Source organism: Sardina pilchardus, chromosome 16 (assembly GCF_963854185.1).
Source record: "Sardina pilchardus chromosome 16, fSarPil1.1, whole genome shotgun sequence".
Lineage (NCBI taxonomy): Eukaryota > Metazoa > Chordata > Actinopteri > Clupeiformes > Clupeidae > Sardina > Sardina pilchardus.
The window spans coordinates 24857081-24883845 of NC_085009.1; the positions used below are offsets into that span (position 1 = coordinate 24857081).

The window sequence follows — 26765 nt, forward strand, 5'->3', positions numbered from 1 at the left end:
TTTCGTACTAATAAATATCCCCTCTTGTTGCAGGTTTTTTTTTTTTGGCCTTTTAGTGAATAAAAATGCAATAATTAAAAGCTAAAACACAACTACTAGAGTGGTGCGATCGTTTTTGTTTCACGTCGTTTCAAGATGGTCGCTTATTATTTCGTTTGGAATGCAACTTCATAGTGTGCAATCTACTCTGATGTCAATGGAACAGAGTGGGTGTCAATGATGTCACTGAAGAGTTTATCTCAGTCTGTTTAGGCAGGCTTGTGATGGCTGGAAGGATCATGGACACATCTGAATTTTCAATCCCCCCCCCCTCCCCCAACACTTCACATCTTCACTTCTTTGCAGCTCAGGGGGCTTCTTGAGCGACAGTGTTTTGGTTACAGAGAGAAAACACAGACCGCGTCAGATTCGACCAGTCCTATCTGACATCTGTGCAGTCACCCGTGCCATTCATAAAGCCTGCGACAGGCCCGATCTACGTAGCACAACATCTTCACCATCTAGTAACTCAGAAGAGTTCAACTGGATCAGTTGGACATTATTCAAGCAGCAAGAAAGGAGGGTAGAGGGCATTATTAAATGAAGATGGAGAATCGGAGGTCCCAAAACTATTCCAAAAGGATGTGGAGGCTCGTTGGTGATGTGTCGTTTTGAGAGAGCTCTAATTGGATATGAAAAGGATAAAACCAGTGGAGCAGTATCTACTTGAGATCAAGGAGGGGGGGGGGGGTGAGGGGGGGTTGTGGGCATCTGAGCAGGCAAGTGAGCTATAAGGATCGTTATGGAAACCAAAGAGTATTCTGTGACTACAGGTTGTAAAGGGATGTAAAAAGAGGGGTGACCACAGGGGAGGAATGATGGACAGATAGAGGAGGAAAGGCGAGAAAGAGAGAGAACGGGGAGGAATAGAAAGAGAGAGAGAGAAGAGGAGGAGGAATCTGGAAGTCGCCAGAACTTGATGGCTCAGCTTAGCCAAATGAGAGTAGAGAATGCGAGTGAGTGAGAGAGGAGGGTGGGTGGGTGCGGGCGGGGCTGGTGGTGATGGTGGGGTGGGGTCAGGGGTCGGGGTGTGGGGGAGAGGAGAGGGGGGGGGGGGGTCAGGGGTCACTCAGCACAGGCACCGGCGGTCACTTTTGGTGACTTCCTCCGAGGAGTGCACGACGTTGGGCACGAAGCCGCTCTTCACGCCCTCCCAGCCCTCCTGGATGGTGATGTCGCCGCGCTTGACCAGCTCGAAGATGTCGCGCGTCAGCTCGGTGAAGGCCCTCTCCACGTTGATGGCGTCGCGCGCCGACGTCTCCACGTAGCGCATGCCGTAGGCCGCCGCCAGCTTCTCGGCCTCCTGCCGGCTCACCTGCCGCTGGGCCTCCAGGTCGCACTTGTGGCCCACCAGCAGGAAGACGATGCTGTGCGGCTGCACGTGGCTACGCGCCTCCTCCAGCCACTCGTGGACGTTCTGGAACGAGCGGCGGTTGGTGATGTCGAACAGCAGGAGGCCGCCCACCGAGTTGCGGTAGTAAGCTCGAGTAATGGACCTAAAAACGGTTTTGGAGACAAGACACAGATAATTTTTTTTTTTTTTAGAGAGTATTTATTGATCAAACAAAAATCAGTAAACGGCAGAGAAGGGGGAGAAGGTTTTATATACCTGAATAAGTAAGATAATACGTTTATTGTTTATCACAGAATATGGAAAACTGGAATAAATGTATGTGAGATTCTGAACACTAATAAAATACAAATCTAAAAAAAAGAGAGAGGGGGAGAAGGCATGGGGGTAAGTTTTAAGGAAGGTGGGGATTTCAGTGCTATACGGTATGGTGACCTGATGGTTTGATGACAGACAAAATAATTTTTAGATGTATGAGAGAGAAGGTGGGGCTTTCGGTACTAGTAAAGTATGGTGACCAGATGGTTTTAAGACGGCAGGGTTTTTTTGTTTGCTGTTAAAAGACTACTTGAAAAGAAAACAAGCGAGGGTAAGTTATAAGATGGTGGTTTAGGGAGTGTTTGAAAGCACTGGTGATGGAGCTGCATCTTTGGAGACAGACAAGGGTTTTTTGGGATTAAAACACCAAACACTGCAGTAAGGAGAAAGATGAGTGTGAGGTGTAGTAGTCCATGACCTGGACAGTATTTCCCAAAAAGTATTGATGTGCGACCGCAACCATGGCGAGACTGTTCAAAATGATCATTTAAAGATGTCGAATAGAAAACCTTCTTCGAGTCTGGTGCATAGCTACAAAGCTGGATGGCCTTGTAAAATAGCATCCGAGTTTGTTTTTGACAGACCTTCAATGTTAACATCAAATGGAAAATATTCCATTTAATCTATTCTAAGTCATTTTTAACTAGTTCTTTCAACAACCCTTTTAAGAAATGTGCCCCTGTTAGTTTGGGTATTGACACAGAGTGTTTAAAATGATTTAGGCAATGAGAGAAGAAAGGAACATTTGGTTATGGAAAGCAGGGAATTCGGAGCAGGCTCTGGTAGCTGCCTTTATGTTTGGAGATTTGGAGGATTAAAAATAGGACAGAATGAGAAAGAGAATGGTGTAGTGTGAGAGGAGGGAGGGATAGAGAGATGGGAAGAAAAGCAAAACGTATGAGAGGATGAGGAGAAAATAGAGGAATGTATTGGTAATGGTGGAGAGAGGAGGAGGAGCGTATACTGCAATGAGGAGTGTTAAAAAAAAAAAAAAAAAACATGGAGAGAGCACCTGAGTTGACATTTTGACGTGTCTGGAGAAGTGAGAAAAGAAGTGCATGGAGAGATGTGTGAAACATGTGGATAATGGAGAGAACCCTTCCTCGCGGAACAGATGAATAGAGCCAGAGGAGGAGGAGGAGGAGGAGAGAAGAAGTGTGGAAAAGGGGTTAGACTCAGAGAGAACAGAGAGAAAAGAGCTGCACTCTGTGATGTGGAAATAAAAAGACGGCAAGGTTGTGAGACGTTAAAAATGGAGAGTGACTGGCAGAAAATGTGAGGGGAAAGACAGTATGTGGTCTGTAAGTGATATGACTATGTGTGAGGAGAGGTGATGATGTTAACAACATGAGAGGTTCCATGGGAAAGGAAAAGGAGAGAGCCAGACAAAAGTATAGGCCTAAGGTACAAAATCATCATCTAAGTGGCAAAAGATATGATGTGCAATGTCTTGCCATGTTTCTAATATGCACATACATTCATTAAGCATGCATCCTCCCCCAAGGGAGGCCAAATACTCGACTGGCAAAGTGTGTTTATCGAGAATAACTTTGCTCTTCGCAGAGGTATTTGAATAGCCAAAGCAGTCATGGTTTTTATCTGCAGGAATGCAAAAGGCATTCACTTTGGCTGCAGTCCAGCTCTCCCATTTATCCATGTAGCCTGTACTGGATATTACAGTTATGGTGCAAGAACATTCTGACATGTTCATCTATGGCCTCTGTATGTAGGCTAAACTGTTCATGCATGCAGCTAAGCAGGTCATACAGTTACAGTAGGCTAGCCTATATCTGAGTTATGTGGCAGTTGAAGTATATTAATTTTTACCATATGACCGTAAAAATATAACTAATATCTTCAGAAGCCATCATGGGACAGTATTTTTTTCCCACAATAGTAGCCGAATTTGACAGCTTCTCTTTCAGGAGCCCAAAAGCCACACACACACACACACACACACACACACACACACACACAATGTCACGACATCAATGTGACAAATATAACCACGCGTCGCTCAAATACCTGAAGCGCTCCTGGCCTGCAGTGTCCCAAATCTGTAGTTTGATGCGTTTGCCAGGTTCAATTTCGACTAGTCGAGAGAAGAAGTCCACCCCCACGGTAGGATCTGACACCTGTGCGAAACGCCCCTCGGTGAAGCGTCGGATCAAGCACGACTTCCCCACGGTGGAGTCACCGATGACAATCAGTCGGAACTGGTACAGCCATATCGCCTCCATGTCTCTGCGGGTCTGCTGTCGGCATGTAAGAGGCGCGCATAAAGCAGATCAAGGAGTTTATTTCTTGCAGTAGAAAAGCAAACAATGCATGTATTAGATCAATATAGGCCTAAGCATAAACCACCTCTCCCTATAAACATGCGTCCACTCTATCGATTTTGGTTAAAATGGATACTTTATGGTGAGGGGCAAATGGCGATTTTAGGGGATTTCTACCCTGTCTGCCCTGTTCTGGCTACGGTCAGGGTCTGTAGCAGGTCTTACCATAAGGCTCAAGCTATTCTAATCTCTTTCTAATGCCACTAAAACCTTTATGTGTAGTTGTGGTGAGAGTTAAAGATTTAGCCCAGTTCTAAATATTAATTAAAAGCACATGACATGCCAATCTGCTTTCAAGTAGCTTACAAGTCAATTAGGCCCCGTCAGACGCTCATGTGAACAGCCTGGTCCTTTCGCTGCCTATTCCCTTTCGAAACCTCGAAGAACCGAGGTCAATGGTTGTTGCAGAACTAGGTATGCTTCACTTAGGCCTAGATGGCATCATAATCTTTAGCACCTCTCGTAGGGTTAATTTAAACGGCCTTCAACATGCACCTTGTATTTCAAGAGCATGAGGATGTCCAGAGGCAGGGCCTGATTCGTGATAACTGGCCTATGCCAAGCCTGCCAAACCCATTTCCAATGGTCTGCTGTTAAAATTGGAACAAATGAAATGTGTCTTTCTATGAATGTTATTTAACATCGTTTGTTTATGTTGTAGGAACACAACGATGCGCGCACAACAGCCTGCCGCCCCTCAATACCCAACTGTGAATCACCATTTCCTATGAGCAATAGCTTAGCAACCACAGCCTCCCGACGCTCTATAGAGAATGTAAATGACAGGCCAAATGTTTTTCTTTAACAAAAACTACAATTAGATTAACAATTAAACACATGCTGACGATGCGTCTGTCATTTATTTGGTGAAACGTTTTTACAAGATTGCGTAATCACGCCACCTGTTCTCATCTAATGGGCTATACAATAAATAAACAACCTCGATGCTAAGGCCTATAAGCTATTTGCAATCACGGTGTTAGCATGGTAGGAATAGGCTACGGAACATAAAGTGGTTTCTGCTTACGGTGTTTGATCGAGCCTTTCAAAGCTGGGAAACGGCGAGTTCCATGACGCCGAAGGTATCCTCGATTTTCTTGAAAGTGCAATGAAAAACAGCCCCTCTAGGAAACGCATAAACGTATGAAAAACAATTCTCCCTTTCGCATCGACCTGTCTAGCTCCTGTTATCTTTGATTCTCGAGCCTATCCGATGAAAAAAGGGGGCACAGCCACTCCGTCTTTTGTTCTGGTCGAAATAAGACTGAAAACACGTTGCCTAAAGGTCACATTTGCTGACTCCGAATCGTGGCGAAACGACTAAAGTGCTAATTGTGATATTGTGATGTGTTATTTTCACTCCATGTTTTGAAAATGAAGAAATGTTTGGAATTTTGCTGATGAAATGGCAGCAACAGCAGCAGCATCATATAGCCTGACTCATCCCGCATCAGCACCACGACCGTAAAGTGCGCACTAGTTGCGCAGTAAAATATGCAGCCCGACACCTGACATGATTTCACATAATTTCTACTCTGACCATATACATGGTATTTGAAATGATCAGTGACAGAAGTGACAATAAACAAACTGATTTGAGAGTGTTTAAAAGGTTTAAGTATTGCACGGAAACGGGAATAGCCTATAGATGGAGGTGTGATGATGCCTCAAAGATTACTGTCTTGGAAAAGATGCGAAATGCTTGCCACAAACTTGATTGTATAATAACAGATTCATAGAATTTGATAAGCGTAATTTAATTGGATAACTGATGGCTTCGTTACGTTCTTGTTCTGTTTAAACCAAAATCTCATATCACTTCTGGCTGTTTGGGTTTACGGTCAGGCTGGACGGAAGCGTCCTGTGTGGGCACTGTGGATAATGTAGTTTTCCTCTTGTAGTGTTTGCCTACAGAAACTCTGGTGCGTAGCAAGTTTACAGAGGGAGGAGGCGCGGTCCCTGAACACACCAAGCATTTGACAGGTCAGTGTGAGCCACACCGAAGAGGATGGAGTTTGGACAGCGATGTCTGAGCCCTGCGTCTAGATTGACTTGACAGCACTTTGTCAGACTTTTATTCGCGAGATTCAGACGACTGGGGAAAGCGTAAACTTTCAAGGATCAGAAGACAATGAACAGAGAGTGTTGCATTCAGTTCCTATCATCAAGGTACATAACAATTCAAGGATGAAATGAAATATATTGGAATAGAATGGAACTGACATTTCAGTAGGTTGCCAGTGTGGTTATTTCTCTGATCTTAGAGTCTAACCCACATCACCAATGCAATCAGTGAACAATTTACTGAGAAATAGCCTATGCATTACATAGCTATGCAACAGGAACGTTTGTTAAAAGTCCTTGTGATAGGAGATTTGGGTGTCGGCAAGACATCCATTATTAAGCGCTATGTCCACCAGATATTCTCTCAACACTACCGCGCCACTATAGGGGTGGATTTTGCATTGAAAGTACTGGACTGGGACCAACAGACTGTAGTGCGCCTTCAGCTGTGGGATATTGCTGGTAGGTTAACACGTTTCTTACCCATTTATTTTCCAAGTTTATGTAACATCATGTCCAGAACTGTACCATTGTAATTGATTGTATCTTCAACGCACAGTTTAACCACTGGCATATCTTATTTGTTTAGGTTATACAAACATTTCTGAGCGCAATCTGGCTATAGGGAAAAACATGAGCCTGAGTGCGAATTATGTTTTGCCGTCAGGAAGAGATGACTAACACCCTTTCACGTGACTTGCTGATAAGGTCTAACATTAACCTCAATGTAAAATGAGAAAAATGCTTCTCAGAAAAGAGGAACTGTGGAGCATAAGGTCTGTTTACATGCACAAATAATGCAGCATGTTTCTTTCTACAGTAGTGTTGTTTACAACACCGAAGTTGGGTTGTTATTGTTCTGCTCTGCTCTGCCCATGGCAACCTAATAATAGGCCTACAGCTTTGCACATTTGTGGAAAGAGATCAGCACAATGTAGCACAGTCCCTCTTTTTTGTCAAGTAATGTGTCCAGCAGCATAGACCTATAGTCAGCATTTAGAGTGGATAGATCTGCCTCTGTCCTCCTCATGTCATGTCAGGGTCCTTTAACTTGAGGGAATGTGTGTGTCTCGTGTTAGCATCAGCTGGTGCCCTGTCCTCTATTGGAATCATGTGAGACCAGGTTTCACCTCCCGCAGTTTGTCATGCACGGGGGAAAATGTAATACAGCTGAAAAGCACACTGTGTAATGTGCTTAACCCAGAAACCAAACACAGAGTTTGTGTTGTTGTAAGAAACTAAAGTATTGCACAAGTGTGGCTTACTTTTTTAAAACCCGAGCGAGCGCGGCATGCTTTTGAAATCGTGAGGGTGGTGGCCTCAACTGCATGGACTGCATTTGTTTAGGAGAACGGCTTTTAAGCTGACAAAGTACCACAGAGTAGTTGGTGTGTGTCTGGTTAATGTCTGTCTCTCTCTCTCTCTTTCTCTCTCTCTCTCTCGCTCTCTCTCGCTCTCTCTCGCGCAGGTCAGGAGCGTTATGGCAACATGACACGCGTGTACTACCGGGAGGCCGTTGGCGCATTGGTAGTCTTCGACATGACGCGCTACTCCACCTTCCAAGCCGTTCTCAAGTGGAAGGGCGACCTGGACTCCAAGGTGGCGCTGTGTAACGGGCGCCCTGTGCCCGCCGTCCTGTTGGCCAACAAGTGTGACCAGGAGCTCTACGGCCTCTGCTCCAAACTGCCCAAGCTGGACACGTTCTCCCGCGAGCAGGGCTTTGTGGGCTGGTACGAGACGTCTGCCAGGGTGAGCTTGATCGGATGATTGCTTGGAATGGATGTCTTGTGCACGAGTGTAGATAATCTTGGCCATTTAGTATCAGCCTCTGGAACGGAACTCTGGCTCTGGAGAAGGCTTGTCCGCTGGGCCTGGGATTGATCTAGACCAGTGGTTCTCAAACTTTTTACAGTGAGTGTGTACCACCTCAGAGAACAATTTCCTCTCCAAGTACCACCATTTTGACCAGCATTAAATACTGTAGGCCAATTTTAATATATTTAATATATTTGACATTGTACACATTTTACACATAGTTTAAATTAAAAAAAAATCATTAGATGTAATTTTCTATCATTTGAAATTATTATTTAGATCTTGGAGACTCCCGGAGTACCACAACAGAGTACCTGTACCACAGTTTGAGAACCACTGTTCTAGACCACATCAACTTCCAACAGGAACCAACAGGAACTGTGTAGCAACAGGCAGTCTAAGGCTGTGTCTGAAACATAAGTACACACGCTGGGCAACGTGCATTTTCCGGAAGTTATGTCAGAATAGACTGTCCGAAAGTCAAGCACTCTCACTAGATGGGTACTTTGTTTGGCGTGATTTCCAAGCGTGCATCGATGCATCTTTTTTGGCCTCAGATATCCCATAATCCATTGCGCAGCGCAGGTCAAGCACCACACGTCATGCAAATCGTCAACACACTCCCCTCCCCGAGTCAGGTGACGCCAACTAGTTTGTACTGTCCAAATGAAGGTAGGGACGCATACTGAGGAGCAAGCTAACTGAGACGCTACTGGAAAGAAGGTACTATCCAGCGTGCGCCCTTGACTTTTGGACACGGCCTAATTGTGACAACACACAGGGCTACTTTTTGGGCAGTATTGCAGGGAAAAGTTTCTGGGCAATGTTGTTTGGGCACTTTCCCCATTGACATAATGAATCCATTTTGTATTTCCTGTAGACCATTCATCATGAATGGTCAACATGTCCCAGTAATCCAATGAGAATTCTAGGAACCAGCTCTAGGTCACTGCTGAAATGCTTGCTCTGTGTGTCATCACCTTTAGATTGGGATAACAGGGTGTACTGATGCAGAAGAGTCTTGTTTTGACATACAGTAGTGTACAGTATACTGTAATTAGTAAACTTATAATCCACCTCCTACAAGTTCACTCAGCACAAGATAAGCAGACGGAAAAATCTGTTTGTATGGTTTCTGCATGCCCGTCAGGTAGCTGGTTTGTTAGTTTTAGTCTAGAGCTTTCTGTTTCTTAGAATACATTTGTGTGGGAGTTAATTTAGTTTTGACGTACAGACAAAGCGAACACATTGGTATTCTATGTGTACCTGCAGCAGCCAATTCCTATTACAAGTAATTGCATTAGAGCATGTGTTTGTTTAGGCTTTCATTGACTCAAAAGAAGGGGGGTTGACTTTGAAGTTTAATGTAATATCTTTGCCGGTCATGGTAAGAAGGCTAGTGCTTTGAAAGGTTTTATAATGGCAGATAACAAGGACTGCTCAGAGGATTTTTCCCTATAGGCAAATAAAGCCATCGGCCCCAGTCACAGTGCACGTGAAGCTGTCATTGCAGGAGCCTCTGTTCTGTGTCTACAGTATAGTTTAGTTTAGTTTTTAGTTTAGTTTATTCACAATACCACTTCAAACAAAATATTACAGTAGGGTTATAAACTTAAAATGGGTAAAGTGAATGGATCCCCCAAAGAAGCTAGGAAAGCTTATAGGCGGGGGCCCAAAGATCATAGAGAAGGTAGTGGTACAGTAAAAGCATACATAGTACACCAAAATACTTAACATACATTCTTACATTACATACATATACAATCATACGGACCTTGTACCTTATATGATTTGATCCTCTGATGTTCTGCTTTGAATAATTGGCTTTTAAAGCATTTTAGACATGGCCATGGTGTACCGCCAGTTTACAGTATGTTATGATAAACATCTTTGTGGATTTGGATATTATCGTTGATGCACAAGAATGTTTTGTATATACTGTATATTGACTATTATGCAGATAGTGCAGTCTTTGTATGAGGCCTTAGAGTAGTCTACAGTATATGTCTCAGGATGTTTCACATAACGTTTTAGAAAAGACTATATGGCCTAGAGAGTGTGACCACTCGTAGTTGTTGTTAAGCGTATGCCTTATAATGAGTCTTATATTGATAATTCTCTCCTTTTTGTCTCTATCTCTCTCTCTCTCTTTATTTTTTTCTTCTTTCTTGTCTCTCCTTTCTTCCCCCTCTTCCTTCCTTTCTTCCTTCCCTCTCTCCTTCTACGTGTAGGACAACACAAACATCGATGCAGCGATGATGTGTCTGGTGGAGAACATTCTGGCGAACAGCACAGACAGAGACAGCAACACGCCAGAGGACTCCGACCCCAACGTCGTCATCCTGCCTTCCTTCGACTACAACCTCCATGAAAGGCCTGGCCCAGGTTGCTCGTCATGTTCAAAGCTCAAGGAAAGGAGGGAGTGAAAAAAAACTAGAACGAGAAAGAGGTAGAGAGAAGGACCAGATAGAGAGAGTAAGAAAAGAGAGAGAGAGAGAGAGAGAGAGATTGCTTGCTAATTGAATTCCTTCCATAGAGACATATGGTGCAATCAGATTATCGTCACTCTCACTTTTGCTGTCGTTCTAATTAAACAGTCTCACACTTTTATGTGTCGACTTCGGAGTGGGAGTTCTGGAGGAGGTGACACCTCTAAATCACACCTGCGTGGCGTTTTTGTGCTAAAATAAACCATTGTTTAGAAAAACCTACGACTGATGCATAGACACCTCTCGTGGGGTGTGTTCGAAAATTGTATGCGCAATCAATAAACACTTAAACACTGATGAGCCCCAGGAGAAATACTCCATTTTCTCTGCCTGAGGCAAGTAATATGACATGCTTATACAGGCAGAATCTATGATAGCGCAACAGCAACAATATGAAAATCAGTGGGATGCTTTGAAAAGAAATGATTGTATGTATTTTTTGAGCAAAGATGCCAATCATTTTGCGATTCTTTGTGAGTGGCATAATGACATAATGACAGATGTTCATGACTGTACCATAAAAGCAGGCAGAGGGAAACCAATGGATTCGGTGGTGAACGTGTTCCTGTGAACATCCTGTGACTGAACTTACTAGTGTGACTTTTTGCAATTATTAACAGTCCCATGACCGTGGATCATCTGATGAACACACATATACTCTTAAAATTAATATGTTGAAAATAACATAATGTGTGTTGTCTTTCGCAAACATATCTCTACAGTATGTCCAGATAGGGACAAGTTTGTGTTGTGTTGTGTTGACACATTTGTTTTAAGAGTGTTGGTTAATGATGAAGACTGCCCATGTTGGTATTTGCTTTGGATGAAGATGTCTACTAAGCAGATGAATGCATTCCTTAACGCCTTAAGGAGAGAAAACTGATTATATGCTCCATACATTGGCATACATCCTGTGACTGTACAGAACAGTACAGGCCTACTTTTTGCAGAGCACTGTTTATGTGTGGATTGCCTTGTCCAAAGTGCACAACTACTGAAGTATATATTTATATTATCGACATGATGCACTTAACCTGACATACTGTATAGGATGCAGGGTCAAGGGGATCACAGTCCTGTGTTGAACCTCTCCCCCAAATCTGATCTGATACAGAACCACCGAGTTCAGGCCAGCCTGTTTGAGTCAAGGGATCTGTGATCTCATTTGCTAATAAGAGCCTGCAGCTTCACACCCCTGTGTGATATCTCAGCCATCTCCTCTTTTCCTCTCTCTCTCTCTCTCTCTCTCTCTCTCTCTCTCTCTTTCTCTCACACACACACACACACACACTCTCGCTACCCCCCATTATAATTTACCTCACTGCTTCTTGCTAAAAATAAATCAGTGGCCACAATGCACCCGTACAAATACAACATGGTGTATTGTGAATGTGACTTGCTTATGAAACCACACGATGCATATTGGGTGGCATCTGTTCGCCAGGCGTATCATCAGGATCAAACACAAGAGTTTACAGTGGATTACAGTGTACCAGCAGAGAGCCATTGTGTTATTTTCCTCTGCCATGACTGCCAGCAGCATACAATCTCTGAGCTACTGTAGTTAACACTTGCCAGTGATATACAGATAATCTATATGTAAGACTACAAGTTTTATGTTCGCTAAATCATCTATGATAGCCACCATTTGGAACAAGGAGGAACCTTTCTGTAATTAGGTTAACTGCCGTGATTGGGTAGACAAAGAGCATTCCCGAGGGTTTGTGAGAAGTAGGGATACCGGGTATTTGTCACGGGGTGAAAAGCTGTGGACAAATAATGGAACAATGTAAGAATAATGCTCCCTGGTGTGAAATTGTGAAGAATTTGGGGATTTCACCATCTATAGTAGGTTACTTACTATCCAGACATCGTTGTTAACCATGACAGAGCTGAAAAACAATATTGAATGGCCATGTCTTTGGTTTGGCACTGCATTGAGAACAGACTTGCCTCTGTTGAAAATCATTTTATGGGCTCAGGAAAACTTCTGATAACCATTGTTTATGAACACTATTTGATGTTTCATCCATAAATGCTGGTAAAAGCTCTACCATGCAAAGAAAATATTTGGATATCATCCAGAAATACCATTACCTGGGCCAGAGCTCATGGAAGATGTACTGTAGTATAGGCAATGTTGAAAACTGCTCCGTGGCTACACCAATCAAAATGTGTGTTATTAGCACACTGTTCAAAAGTGCACCAATGATGATACGGGAGTGCATTCCTCTGGCATGGGCAGCTTAAATAAAACAAATATAAATTTGCTAGCCTCTATGGGAATTTTAACACATAGTTAACATATAGGCGTTCCAGTACTTATGACCCCTGTATTTTAAGGAAAACATTTATTTATTTACAATATATTATTCATTCACAAAGAAAATGTATGTCCTTAAAGGTTGAATATTTCCTCATTTAAGGCATTAAGATCATTTTAAGATGATCTTATCAAAAGATGATTTTATATCGTCAATTTTAGCATGTGTTCCAATACTTTTGGAGGGAATGTATGCTACAGTCCAGACATATTTTTCAGTACCCTATTTTTATTTACATTTTACACAGCGTCTCAACTTGTATTTTTTTTTTATGGGGTTGCATTACACACTAACATTTATTTTAGGTGAACTATTGCATTGAGGAGGACAAACATCGTGGTTTATCTATAATGAACAAATTGGATTTATTTTGTTTCAGGGTGGAGACATTGAAAGTTCATTCTTTTCCATGAAGAGGAACTGTAAACCCACAACTTAAAATCAAATTAAACTGATAGCATTAAGCAACACAAATGGTAATTGTTTTTCAGAACAAGTTCACCTTCCGGTTCTGAGTTCCAAAAGACTAGTACAGAGATACATGTCTTTTGACTTGACTTGATTTCCCCTTTGGGATCAATAAAGTATCTACTGTATCTATCTTTTGTCATTGTGTGACTGGTGAATATACGGACCAAGCCAAGGAGATGAGAAAAGCTTCTCTCAGCTTATACACCGCTATCAGGGATGTTTGGCCTTAATGCCTAAAAACATTTACTCGCAGTGAAAGGCTTCTATGTCCCAGACACTTACACTGTTCCTTACCTTGAGTGCACAATAAAACACATTGGTTTCCAAACCAATAGGCTTTAAGCTTTTCCCATAGACAGTACAATATTCTGACTTAAAATGGGATGCCAATAATGCAGGCTTAGATGAACTGCCTTACTTCTTGGTGGCCTCTGTATGGCCCCTTAGGCTAACTGCTTCTAAGTAGTCTAAATCTTAAGCCATCATTATGTTCAGAATGATATGAAAAGCCTTGCTATGGTAGTATTTCCTAAAATGTGCATCACAATAAATATCCACTGGCCTAAATGATAAGTTATTCGAATCAAATCTCATTTCAAGTCGTTCTAAACCTACTAGACTATATTTGCAAACAGATCTGAATACCGTTTTTATTGGTCAGACCAATTTGTCTGCATTACGCAGAGGCGAAACACATAAATATAAAATTGTCTGATTCACATGCTGGAGTAAAAATAGACCGGTCTGGTAGACTACTGGGCAAGAAGGGGCCCGAATGCTCTACAAATAACAATACATTAGATAATGTATCCTATGTGCGTGTTTGAAAAGTGTAGCCGCTACACGCAGATTACGCACGCATTACGCATCTGTAGCAAATCTCACGCCAACCTGGAATAAAATGTTGTCAGGCCTGCTGATGTCCAGATGAGAGGTGAGTAATACGAAGCGATGAAGGTTGTGGCGGTATATCAACAATACTGAAATAATTCCACACCTGTTCACATTGATAAAATCTCTCTTTTCTGAAAAACGAATCTTGTTCAGCTTATATATAAAAAAAAAAAAAAACTTTATTTTACGCACAGCTTGGATAGCCTACTTATCAATCTTTTAGAGTCAATGAAGTGGGTTCGTTGGAAGAACTGTTCATATTTTGGAGTGACAACCCCCGAAAGTAATCTACTATTATGAAGCTCGCCTCCGCAGACGACGCTGAACCGACACATTTGTGATGGGAATTCAATGATTCACTTTCTATCTACAGTATCTATCTATCTACAGTATTTATCTATCTATCTATCTATCTATCTATCTATCTATCTTCGTTCTGGTTTTTATCTTCATCTCACAATATACGATAGTCACACATTGAGTTGTTGGTAACATAAATATGTCTTATTAAAAGTAATATTATCTATGTAAGTATTACTGTGGTAACATCACTTATATCATATATATATTATATGACAAATGGTAGTGGCTTGTCGCTCGGCAGGACATGACGAACCACAATAGCTTAGGCTACTCGTTCCAGTCTACAACAGCTGGCATGGATGATGCAGCTGCGACGCATGTGCTGACAGTTCAATGCACCGTGCAACTGTTAAGGGTGTTCCTGAAATTGAGTGAAATGAGAGCTCGATCATGTTTATCAGCCGTATCGCAAACGACTAGAATACAATCCATTGCCAGAGGAGAGGACCAGCTAAACTCGTAGAGTGGAGACGATTTAGACTCGCTTACAGCAGAGTGCACGGTAAGTGAGGCTGATGTAATTGTGCCATTCAGAAGCTTTTGCGAGGAGGATACATTCAGTCATTTAATGTTTAAATTTTTTGGATTATACCTTTGTGGGTAAGGATTTAAGGTCTTACTCTTAATGTTTTCATGAGCCTATTTTTCTCCGTTATGTGCTTAAATTATCTACTGCCTTTCCAGGGTTGGCTCTCATCAAGATGCTTTGGATAGAAATTTTACTCCTGTCATTAAGTACAATAAATACAGGTATTATTCTGAATCAACATACTGAATATGTTCTTCCTGTGTCATATATTCATTCGTTGATATCAGTAGATACTTCACTGGAGTTTACTTTACTTTAATGACATTAATCTCTGTATCATATTTCAGCCCAGTCTTCAGATCAGCCGCCCGTCATCAACAGTGATGTGTTGCCAGGGATGGCACATCTTCTGGGACAGTCATATCTCAGCCTGGTCTTGCTGGCGCTGACAGTAGGGCTGTCCGGAGGGGTTTATCTCTGCGTGCTGCGCTACATCTGCATTGGCTGTTGCCAGCCCGTCCTGGTCGGACCGGAGGATGTAAACCTCTCTGGGGTCGTCTAATGGGACTTTTATCTGCCTCCGAATGCCCTTAACGTACTGCGCTTGGAGAATACTGGGGCAGCCACACTGAGCACTGGGACCACAACTTCTTTGTAGACATGGTGATACAGTTGTTAATGTGGAGACCATGTGTTGGACCTGACAGAACAGGGTATTGCATCCCTTCTTTGGAGAGGTTTACTGCTACTGCTTCTGTGAGATGGTTTGTGAGGATTAGAGGAGACATTGTTGTATTTCCCAGTAGAAACACTTCATGAAATGGCACATCAGATAGGAACCTGCACTTGTAGCACAATGAGAGTTTGGTGGAATAGCATTTGTGAAGTGAAAGTCAGTTGATATTGTGGTGCTTAGCCAATTAAAACACACGTGTTGTGTTTCACTGACAGAGTATTGTTTCTGTAGTCTAAAATTAATTCTAAACATAGCCACCTCTTGAGATAGGCTATTTTGAATGCAAAAGGGCAGTGTGTTTTTAATGATTATCTTTGCATATTGCTCATCTCTGTGAATAGGTCATTGCCTATGGTGCTACAATCTTGACTGACAGGCAAGTGCTTTTCTAAGAATTCCCTTTTCCCTCTGGGAAGAGCCTAGCCCACTCTACTGGTTGTTGCCACGGGCTACTGACTCCTGTTGCCATGGAAATAAATCCTCAAGTTGGCCTCTAGATGGCGCTCGGCTCAAAGTAGTGCGGCACCGCCATCAAATGGAGGGAAGCAATGACAGTCCAGGTGGTAGCAGATTTTGTGGATCAGTACTTGATTCTTCTGGCAGTCAGCAGAGTTATCTGTGTCCACCGATTTGACGATACTAATAGTTCATACTGTGTGATAGAACTGTATAAAATAGGGTCCTGCTGTCACTGTGAATAAAAGGTTTGACATTTGACATTGACGTGTTTGGATAGGGGCAGTGACTCATTACTAGTGCAGCGCTAGCGTCATTATACCCTGAACAAGCAATCAGTGTACATTTCAGTGTTTTGGTACGTCGCTGTATTTCACCATTAGAATTATACTGAATTAACAAAACATTTTTGTGAATTGAAATAACATTTACTATAGATTCTCTCACAGATTCGTTCAACTCCATGTTAGTGGGCTCTTCGCCTCTGCCAAAACAATCCATCTACCTTACAGGTGTGCCATAGCAAAATGTTAAAAAGCTACTGATGATTATTGCACAGATGTGTTTCGGGCTGTTCACACAAAAACGATCATTTTTAAAATGAGCAGATTTATCACATAACACAATAACAGTACAGTGTATATATATATATATATATATATACACAGTACATAACAGTATGGAGGAGTGGGCAGTCGGCATGGTGACAGCTGGAATGTCCAGCAGAGCTGTTGCTTGTGAAGTGAATTTAAAGGTCAATGCTGCAGTTACTGTATGGACTTCTGCCACATTTCTTAACAACATCTGAGAGATATTTAAACCTTTTTGTGCGTATGGCAGCAATCACAAAACATGTGGTGCTCATATGAAGTTGAGTTTCTCCCACTAAAAATGTCAAGTTAAGTGGAGGACTGGTGTTGATTGAGTGCTAAATTATACAATATGAGGAGTGTTCACTTTAGTACTGTACATTAGGCATTTGCTCATTGTAGTGACGGGAGACACAGGGGGCCAGCTGTGAGAGATCAGAACCTAACATGACAAAACAGTATCAGTCAGTTGCATTGTAGGCCTACAAAAGCAGTGTAGACAATTAGTCTCATTTTGCGGATTATGACAAATTGCTGTCACTATGTTTGAGTGTATGCTCTGACTGCTCTGCCACCAGCAGGCTCTTTGGCCTTGTTCTCAAGCACAAGGTTTAGTACCCTGGAAACCAGCCGGGTAGGATGTTATCCCTCCCCTACAGTTGACTTTTTCTAACGTATTACTATTTTTCCATAACGAGTTGCAGTCTGTATGCTTGTATTATGTTTACTGCAACTATTTAGTCTATTAATCATATATTAACTTGGTCATATGACACCAGACAACAAATTGCACATTATACCGCCAGCCTGGTAGCCAGGTCATAGCCTCACATAATCACAAAATCAGATGAGGTGACAGTGATGGTATACTACACATCTCCCAACATGCTGATGCCTGCAGCTGTTCATTTGAACACATTTGTCAACATATTTGCACATGGTCACAATATGTTTCATCTATGGAACATGAAATAAAATGTTTCTTGTTTGGCTGTGTTAGATTTGCTACTTGTTGAAGCAACTTTTATAAGCATTCTGCAGACCCCCACACTTATATTTGGTCAGTAGGCTAAAGTAAATGGGCCAAAGATACAAAATAATAGCAAATCTAGTGCCAGTAGGCTACCTATTATACTACCCTGGAATTCCAGAGTTCTCACAAATTTGAATTTGTTCAGCAAGTCACTTTGGCAATAAGCAATGATGCTCATTAACCATTCCCTTGGACCTGAGCTACCAGTCACATTGGTGTATCTGACATAGGCAGGCCAGAGGCGAGCTAACCAGATGAGGACAGTGCTATGACGTTTAAGTCCAGAATCAGTCAGCAGCAGTGCTATCCAATTGCGTGCAGTGATGCAGTATTTTCAAATGCATACTTGGTGCCGCCCCTTGATTTGGGCCATTTAGGCTACATTAGGCCTACTCATAGCCAGACCCTACATCTTTCTAGATCTTTCTAGACCCTAAATCATTCTAGATTTGGGTCTGGATTTCCAGGCTAACATATTACACTGTTACATGCAATGTATTACATTACATCAAATTGTATAGCCTACAGTTCAAGTAGACTAGGCTAGCCTGCCCTGCCACTATAGGGTGCGTCTAGATTTCTAGGCTAAGACTAGGCCTGTCCTCGTTTGATATGGGTTGCAGCTTCCATCCAGCTAGTGCTACACTCTTAGCTGTCTGGCTGATTTAGCTGTTGGCTTCAGCAACTGAAGCTGTGGTTCGGTTTTTTATTACATTTCCCTTAATAATAGGCTGACATGAACATTTAGTTCACCTACATAAATGTTAGGCTATAAAGACACACACACACACACACACACACACACACACACACACACACACACACACACACACACACACACACACACACATATAGGCCTAGGCTGTATTTTTATTTTACAAAGGTGTAAGCCTAATTGCTTATTTTTGCTCCCTTTTTAATGTGTCTCTCCACCTGTCAAATCAAAGTGACACAGTTTGCCCTTTTGCAAGACCCTGAGCTCCATCTTTCCCCATACAAATCAAGACTGCACAAAATAATCCATTATCCAATGATTAGAGTTTTTTTCAGCTTGCTCAACAAGGGACCAAGCTGGCAAGATGCAGGAGAATAATAAAAGTGAGAAAGAAAATGTATTAAGAAAAGGCTCAACCTCGAGCGTGGAAAAACTCAAAATAGATAGTGTAGATTTCTGTCGGCTAGAGTGAAATACACGCACATCATTCAGATCTGGAAACGCAGCACAGTTTCCATCGAAGAGGCTAGCCATTCACCGTCTCAAAAAGAGAAGTGAGCTCAGGTAGCATCAGTAGCCTATAACCCGTAATGCACGCATAATGAACCAAGTTGCTTCTTCGGGTTTATTTCTCTCCCGAGATCTGGCGACGCGAGTGGGTGTCTAAGTTTACCCACTAAACTTGCATCCTCACCCTACCCTCCTTAAGATTTTAGGCACATATTGCTCAGGGCTTCTATCAAACAGTCTGGTCAAACAAGGACAAGCATTCAGGCAGCCCATTGCTCGATGCAGTACGACCTTTAATTTTTTGACAGATGACAGATGGCATAGATAACTAGGATAATGCACATCTTGGGAGATGGTTCCATCTGTGTACGAATGTGTAGATGCATTAACATTAACAAATACTAATATCGTTAAAAATCGTACCTGAAACATCATTAAACAACATTTACACTCAGCGACTATATCCACCTTAAAACCCTTTACACTGTCTCAACTCGGTCCAATCATTCCCGTCTCTGATCACCTGATTTTTGCTCAGCCATTTTGTCTCGGGTAGCTTCCTTGCCAATGCATTTGCTTGGACACCGGAATAACGATTAAGCCGACAATACGAATGATTTTGAAGGGAGCTCTCCAATTGAATTCTTGACAGAAACAGTAGCTCGACGAAAGGGCATACATCTTTCTGTAACGGATACGTCTGGTGGAGTAGTTTCAATTGATATGTCCGTACTTGGCAGGAGACAAACAGGTTGAAAAAGGTGAACGTTAGCTAGCTAGCTAGTTGAGCTAGCAGGAAGGCTAGCCAGCCAGCTGGTTGGACCTTGGACGTGTTACCCACCATCTAGCCGTAACGTTAGCCCGCCAGCAGGGAATCACTGAACGGCAAACAGCTCATTTCAGCCTTAGGCATCGGAATGTGTTACCAAGACAGTTGCGGCGAAGGACAAAGTGGAAGCATTACTTACTTCATTAACCAGTGACCTAACGGTAAAACCATCCATCGTTAACGTTTCAAGCCAAGGCGTATTTCAAGGAAGAGCCTGGCCCCTTTCATTTGACAAGCGACCGTCTAACTAGTCAAGGTGTTCAGCCACATTCCACTTGGTAACAGTGTTGGCTAGCCCGATTTGCCAACCGTCAGATTTTTGGGAGGCCAAGACTGGGACTTGTCACGGATATTTCATTGGCAATCTCCTGCATAGCTTGCTATTACCGTCAATTCATTAACTGAATTGTTAATCGAGCTAGCTAGTCGTTTGATTGTGTAGAGGGTATCACTGAAGCCAATCTTCTGTTTCAGTAGGTTGTTTTCATTGCTTGCGAATTTATTGGGAACCAAGCTAACTAGCCACAGCAGTTTCAATTGCTAACATTAGCTAGCTATCACTATATTTGCTGGTTTAGCCTCTTTTTTGCTGTGTAGAGACTGACGGCATTTTTGACGGTGGCAGCAAATTTACTGCAAGCCAGCTATCTTTTTTGTTAACATTTGAGTTTTGACGAATGTCTACTTTTCATGTGTCAAAATTAACATCTGCATTTTTTCGGGGACATAGCTATGACCATTTGTAACCGACCCAGTGTGTTTTCTCTTATCAGTCGTAGGACTTGTTCTCGGTTCGAACGCTGCAGCGGTATCATTAGCTAACAGAAGCTAGACCGTAGTAATTTTATAACCTAGCTAGCTAGTATACTCAGTTAATGTTACTCAGTCTATTTGCTGAAGCTACCTGACAAGCTTTCCCATTCAGTTTGCGTCATACTGTCAAATAGGTTGAAGTCGCTTGTTAGCCGAATAGCTACCCAGTTGCCTCAATTGTCGAGCTACAGGATCGGCTCTATTACATTAACGTTAACTTACAGTTTTGTAATGAGTTGGTTGATAAATGTTGTGTTTGACTGCTAAATTAACGTTAGCAAGGTAAACACAATTGGATTCATTTTCTGACATCCAACGTTGAGCAGATCTGTTTCACGCATTGAATGCTCTTGGTATAAGGTTAGCTTAGTCTGCTATCTTGCGTATTTCGTCAGTGTGCCGGTGTTGGTTGGCAAATTCCACCTGCCCTTGTCTTTGCAATCGTTTACAGCAAAGACGTCGTTGGTTTTTCCAGCTAATTATTGTAAGTTGACTCAACTTTAGTTTATAAAAATGTCCGGACAGTCAATAACGGACCGGATTGCGGCGGCTCAACATAGCATGACTGGATCAGCCATTAGTAAAGCTGTCTGCAAGGCCACGACGCACGAAATCAGCGGACCCAAGAAGAAACACCTGGACTGTGAGTATTTCATCATTGGTAATATTAACGTTCATCTGTTACCCGCAGTCCAATGTGCCCTTCATATTACCCATGATGGTGTAACAGAGAGCAAGCCAAGAATTGATATGAATGGCACACCCTGTGCCGTCTGCACCCCAGTCATTTATTTATACACGATTAGAGTGGTTGCCTCAAATAGCTGTGTGGTGCCTGTAAGAAAGCCATCGATGTACGTATTCATCACCAGAGATGCTTCGTCTTCAATCGCCAGTGTTCAGTTTGTAATGTCTGAATGATGAAGGCGAATCCTAACTCTTTAAACGACACCATCATCACACAAGTGGAATGTCAGAGGATTTTACCAGCGTTTACAACGAAGCATTTCACCGGAGTTGTAAATGTACCAGACTGACATAAGTAATGGCCCAAGGTACGCGCTGGATATGCGCCTAGTACTACGCACAGAGGTATCACATGGACGCCTTTATGTCACCACGTCAGTCCCTTGTCATCCTGTGGTGAGAGTAAGCGAGTGCCACTGTGGGAACGATGAAGGTCAACCCATTGCTTCTCCGCTCAGCGGTTAGGCACGTAGCAATTGCACAAATGCTTAGACAACACAGGATGTAAGGTTTCACTTAACCTAGGGCGGTTTTTAAGTGGTGAAATAAAGATCAATATGTCCCAAGCAGTCAGAGAGGTGTGTGTGAGAGATATGTGTGCGTGTATGATGATTCGTTTGAATGTGAGTCATTACAGTACCATATTCTATTCAGCTTTCCTAAATTACTTTAAATGCATAATTTGTGTTAAAAGCATAGATTGTCAGTGACTGCTTTTATTGGATCTTTTTAAGAGCTAGTCTAGTAAGTAAACATTTCCCCTAGGGCAACACCTGTATGCTCTTTTAAGATGTCTTGCATGAAGAATGGCAGAAAGGAATGCAAGTGGTGCTGTTTGTCAGTGGAAACACAAGCAAATAATGGCTGTAATTGAGTGGGTGAGAAGTTACTATGATCATTGAAAGCAAGCAGTGCATTTTCAACCGTCCTCACCGTGAATCCTTTTCTACATGAAGAACAAGGCTTGCTATTTTGTCATTCCAGATTACCTGGTCACATAGCATCAACGTTATGTTTTAGCATATCTGTACCAGTGAACACCACACAAATCAAATGCGAGATATTGTTTTCATTTAAGGTCTTGACAAAGACCACATTAGGGGCACTCAAATGTCCCCCAAAATATCAACCAGGTGTCATTGTACAGTTTTGTGGTGATCTACCCATTAGTCTTTGTTAGATCCCAAATTGAATGACATTAATCATGCAGATGAGCACAACCTCCTTTGAAGTCCTGAAAGTCGCAAGCAGAGAAGCACTGCTGCAATCAGTTTTCATTTCTGCTATTGGCCCTGTTTGACCAAGGTAGCAACTGTATCCAAGGTGCGCTTAGAACCTAGCCAACCGTCTCTGACCTAGCTGTGGGCCTGTTGTTAACCCATCATGGTGCTCACACCTAGGCCTATATACACTGACTTGGATTTGTAAACATCACAGGCCCTGTTGATTTATTGACTCCTGGTAGGCAACAATGCAGAATAGTGCATGCATACATTTAGCATTAGTACTCACAACTGCTTGGAATGTCTAAAACATTGTCTACCACAGTACAAAGTGGTTTGCAGAAAGTACAAAGTTTTTTTGAGAAAACAGTTTCATGTTGGACTGTCTTATTTGGTCAATGCCTGGTAACCACAAGGTGGGAGGAAGAATGTAGACATGTTTTAGTAGATGAACGGCCTAACTCATGTATCAGAAGCTAAAGTTGCATGGATGAAGTGATTAAAATTAAAGCCCCGAGAGGCCGTGGGTTATACTGTATAATCGAACAGCTAAGGGGTGTTGTTAGGCACGATGCGAAGCGGAGAGGAAAACCTCCTTAGCTGTTCGATTATACAGTATAACCCACGGACTCGAGTGGCTTATTGCTTTTCTAAAACGGTTACTACGTCGATCTAGCAAGATTTCATGTAACGAAGGCACAGCAACGATAATGTAACGATGTGTTCATAGATAATCTTTCTTCCGCCAAGAAATATATTCCCTCCATATGAATGGTTGCCATGCAACAGCAAGACGCAGCCACTCTAACTTGTGTGCTAGTTTTGTGGTAGCGCATTACTATAGAACGAAATGCGGTCAAGGTGTGAGTTTGTGCCATGTGTTCCTGTGTACACATGGCATTTGTGTGTATCTGAAATCTAGCTTTGCTGTTGCACTTTGCCACCAAGCCATATTTATGCATGATCTATAGGTGAGTTTATTTATTTTATTTTATTTTTTCAAATTTATATTTTTATACCCAACCATCCACATAACGGTGCCAGGTCTCGATGCCCCCACCAGTAAGACGTGACCGTCAAGACCAAAGTTGGGTGACCTCTGACCTGAAAAAACAGGTTAACGCTCCGTATTTCTTCTGTTGTTACTGGCACAGTGAGCGTCATCAAAACAGTTTGGCATTTTGGCTTTTGCCTTTGGAGAAGCAGCTGCTGCAGGCTGAGATCTGAAGCCAGTTGAGGAAACGAGTGTGTTGATGGTGGTGATGGTGGTGATGGTGGTGGTGGTGGTGGTGGTGGTGGTGGGGAGGGTGGTGGTGGTGGTGGTGAGGTCTCTCTCCTGAGATGAGTTCTGGCCACCTATCAGGCTAGACAAGACTGCCCGTTCCTCTTTGGCCAAGCTGTGCTAATGTTTGCGAAAGGATTTACATGGCTGCCTGACTCCACTTGCCATTCCTGCCATTCCTTTACTTTGATTGGTAGAACTGATGGTTTCTTGGGCCCTCACTCTCAGTGCAACCCCCCTTCATCCTGCTCCTCCTCCTCCTCCTCCTTCTCCTTCTTCACCCCTTCCCACACAAGGTAGCAAGAATTACTCTCTGCTCTGTCTGTTTCAGTTCTTGTCAAGCTGTCCCTGCTTGTCAAAACTGAAAATCTCAAGTAAATTTTTAATAGCCCTCAGCTGCTCCTGATTAATTTGCAAGAACAGGCTGTCCTGAATTTGTGTTTAAAATTCTTGTTAGCTTATATTGCAAAAAAAATAATCTAGATATCGTTTTGCATTGCATTACATTGCATTACCACAAAGATCTACTACTGCATGCATCCCATACTGTTTGGCTGCTGTAATGCACAAGGTTGCCTTCTCACCCCCCTATCCTGTAGTCTGGTGCGATGAAACCCTGCAAGTGGTGGTCCTCTGCAGAGGTTGTAGTCTTACTGATGTGCAGCTTGTTATGAGGACTCAGCAGGGAGGTGTGATGGAAAGAAGGACATTTCAGTCAGTACGTTTACATGCACAGTTTAGCCAGGCTACATTTATACTGTAGCTCGGCTAGATGATTGGACTGGTCTACTCCGTTACATGCTGGGTGGGAATTGAAGGGTAGGGGGGGATTATTGACCGAAGTGTGCATGTTTTACTCTGCTACGCTAGATGCTCCCCTCTCTGTTCATAAACACCAAAACAGTCAATAGTAATAGCTTAATTAGCTTGCTCACTAGTGAACTTTGCATCATCAGTGTTACTGGTTAAATAGCTGACATTGAGGCTACTTATGGATAATGTTCATATGGACATTCTGGGGAATGCTAAATTCATATAAAATAAGGCACAACTTACGAGTATGTAGCGTTGTGGCATACGGCTTTGATGCTTGCTAACCAAGCAGCAAACACTTGGACTGAAGTGTGCATGCATGTCCAGTTTGAGTCTGATAGAGGGTATACATGGAGTAACTCAAGCTATTTCCAAATGATCTGTGTTAGTCAGACTGAAAATGCTTAGTTTCCCTCTGATTTCCGCCGGACTAACATATTAACATGCATTTTAAAAACTGTGGTTTGGGTCGGACTAGCACAATATATATATATTATTTTTTTTTCCGAGTGTAAACGTACTGAGTGTGATGCAACACAGCCTCCTCCAAAGAGTTCAGTCTGAATTCAGTGTCCTTGGTTAGGCACTGTGTAGATAGAATAAATGAAGCTGCCTTGACCTACAGCTTGTGTGTATGGGGCCTGTCTTATAACTTTCTGTGCAGATTTCAACCCACATAAAACCAAATGTTCCATCATCACTCTATTTGTTATCAAACATATTGTGAGATGGAACTCTGGCAGTTAAGAGTGCTTGCAACCCCAGTGACTAAAAAGCAAGGCCTGTGCTGTGCTTCCATTATCACACAAGGGAATGCATTCCACCGAGATGTTTCGCACTATTGTCACACAGTCTTTTCCATTTATCTCGGTCACTGTGAACTCCTATCCAACGATTCTAGATTAGAGATAGTGTAGCTCAAGCAATCTTTTGCATTTTTGTTGTTAATTGTGTTGTATCATCAGTGGCTGTTGTAATAATGTCATGATTGCAGTTGTTGCAGCAGCCTATGCGGTCCTGCATTTTTAAAATTGTATTGGTTATGTTTCCATCACTGCTGCTGGTTGCATATCACTTTCTCACAGTGGTTACTGACCATTACAGTACTGTAGTAAGCTGCATTGGAGCTGGTGAACAATATTGGGCAAGCTCACAACAACTGGGCAAGCCAAGACATGTCAGTCAGGAATCAGTGAGGCATTGACCTTGAAAAGGAAGTAAATCAATAACATTCACTGACCAGCCAATTCTATTTTATCTTGCTTTCTTGCGTTTAACATGATTGAATATTGAAATTAGATGTTGATTTTAAAGCCTGTGACCTTGAACATTTAGTTTTTTTCAATGATGCGATACAGGAAGAAACATGACATTCTCATATCACTTCCCTAGTCCATTACTTGCGTCACCCCCGACGACCACAACCTGTTACAAATATGAGCTGGAAGGCAAAACTCACCGTGTTAGTTCCCTCTCTGAGCAGCCAAGTATCGTGATGTCACAAAAGGTTGCCATGACAGATTTACGAGTGCATTGTGACTCCTTGTAATGAACCCATTAATGGGGGCGGACAAAGCAAAGGTTCAACCTGCCAGAGCAGCAGGGGCCCTTAGGTCTAAGTTCAGTATCATCATGGCTGCTATGTGTTTGTGGGCAGCTACCCAGCCATGCTACTGTTTTGTGTGTTTGTTTGGGGACGTAATCTGAAAAGTCAACATCATTTCTGCTTTGGTTTGCTGCCTAGATCCTCAGGCGTTCCTCTCGTTTGATGTCACATTTCTTCTTTTTTTCTCTCTTTTTTTCCCTCTTAACATGTAAACCCATGAGGGACAAACAGAGGTTTAGAAGCACTATGTGAGCTCAGCTGAGTAGCAGATCTGTGGGAGCTGCCATTTAATTGCCATTTACTATTCAGTGTTATCACGAGCTAACTGAGCTACTGGTCTCCTCCCTCCTCACACTAGGGAGCTGTAAGCATATGACCTCAACAGACTATTGCACCTTCTAAGCAAACAAGCACGC

The 26765-nt window shown here is 42.5% G+C and overlaps 3 protein-coding genes across 10 annotated transcripts in view; 2 read left to right on the top strand and 1 right to left on the bottom strand.

The window, feature by feature from the left end:
* Positions 1–1106: 1106 nt before the first annotated feature.
* On the bottom strand, positions 1107–5488 carry rab39bb (RAB39B, member RAS oncogene family b). Of its 3 annotated transcripts, none has more exons than XM_062516428.1 (3): positions 5075–5488; positions 3734–3960; positions 1107–1535 (listed from the first exon to the last, which is right to left on the bottom strand). In XM_062516428.1, the coding sequence occupies exons 2-3, from the start codon at positions 3946–3948 to the stop codon at positions 1109–1111; spliced, it is 642 nt and encodes a 213-aa protein (XP_062372412.1). In that variant the 5' UTR covers positions 3949–3960; positions 5075–5488; the 3' UTR covers positions 1107–1108. The 3 variants fall into 3 exon arrangements, with proteins under 3 accessions (XP_062372412.1, XP_062372411.1, XP_062372413.1); XM_062516427.1 differs by having other exon boundaries at positions 3734–3963; XM_062516429.1 differs by lacking the exon at positions 5075–5488 and adding an exon at positions 4354–4405 and having other exon boundaries at positions 3734–3963.
* A 494-nt stretch (positions 5489–5982) lies between these two features.
* On the top strand, positions 5983–10953 carry zgc:162171 (uncharacterized protein LOC565931 homolog). The gene is made up of 3 exons (XM_062516334.1): positions 5983–6573; positions 7580–7860; positions 10158–10953. Exons 1-3 carry the CDS (start codon positions 6366–6368, stop codon positions 10350–10352), a joined length of 684 nt encoding a protein of 227 aa, XP_062372318.1. The 5' UTR covers positions 5983–6365; the 3' UTR covers positions 10353–10953.
* An 8639-nt stretch (positions 10954–19592) lies between these two features.
* si:ch211-200p22.4 (phosphatidylinositol-binding clathrin assembly protein) overlaps positions 19593–26765 on the top strand; it is an 80157-nt gene continuing 72984 nt past the window's right edge. For all 6 annotated transcript variants that reach the window (XM_062515684.1, XM_062515689.1, XM_062515686.1 and 3 more), the window contains exon 1: positions 19593–21321. In XM_062515684.1, the coding sequence (XP_062371668.1) occupies positions 21192–21321 (130 nt within the window). In that variant the 5' untranslated portion in view covers positions 19593–21191. The remainder of the gene's footprint in view (positions 21322–26765) is intronic.

Bases quoted from the DNA above. Each gene is read 5' to 3' on its own strand.
- rab39bb (XM_062516428.1), bottom strand. From the start codon at position 3,948: ATGGAGGCGATATGGCTGTACCAGTTCCGACTGATTGTCATCGGTGAC. The intron at 1,536-3,733 runs GTATTTGAGCGA...AACCGTTTTTAG, and splicing joins GCAGGCCAGGAGCGCTTCAG to GTCCATTACTCGAGCTTACT.
- zgc:162171 (XM_062516334.1), top strand. From the start codon at position 6,366: ATGCATTACATAGCTATGCAACAGGAACGTTTGTTAAAAGTCCTTGTG. The intron at 6,574-7,579 runs GTAGGTTAACAC...TCTCTCGCGCAG, and splicing joins TCAGCTGTGGGATATTGCTG to GTCAGGAGCGTTATGGCAAC. The intron at 7,861-10,157 runs GTGAGCTTGATC...TTCTACGTGTAG, and splicing joins GGTACGAGACGTCTGCCAGG to GACAACACAAACATCGATGC.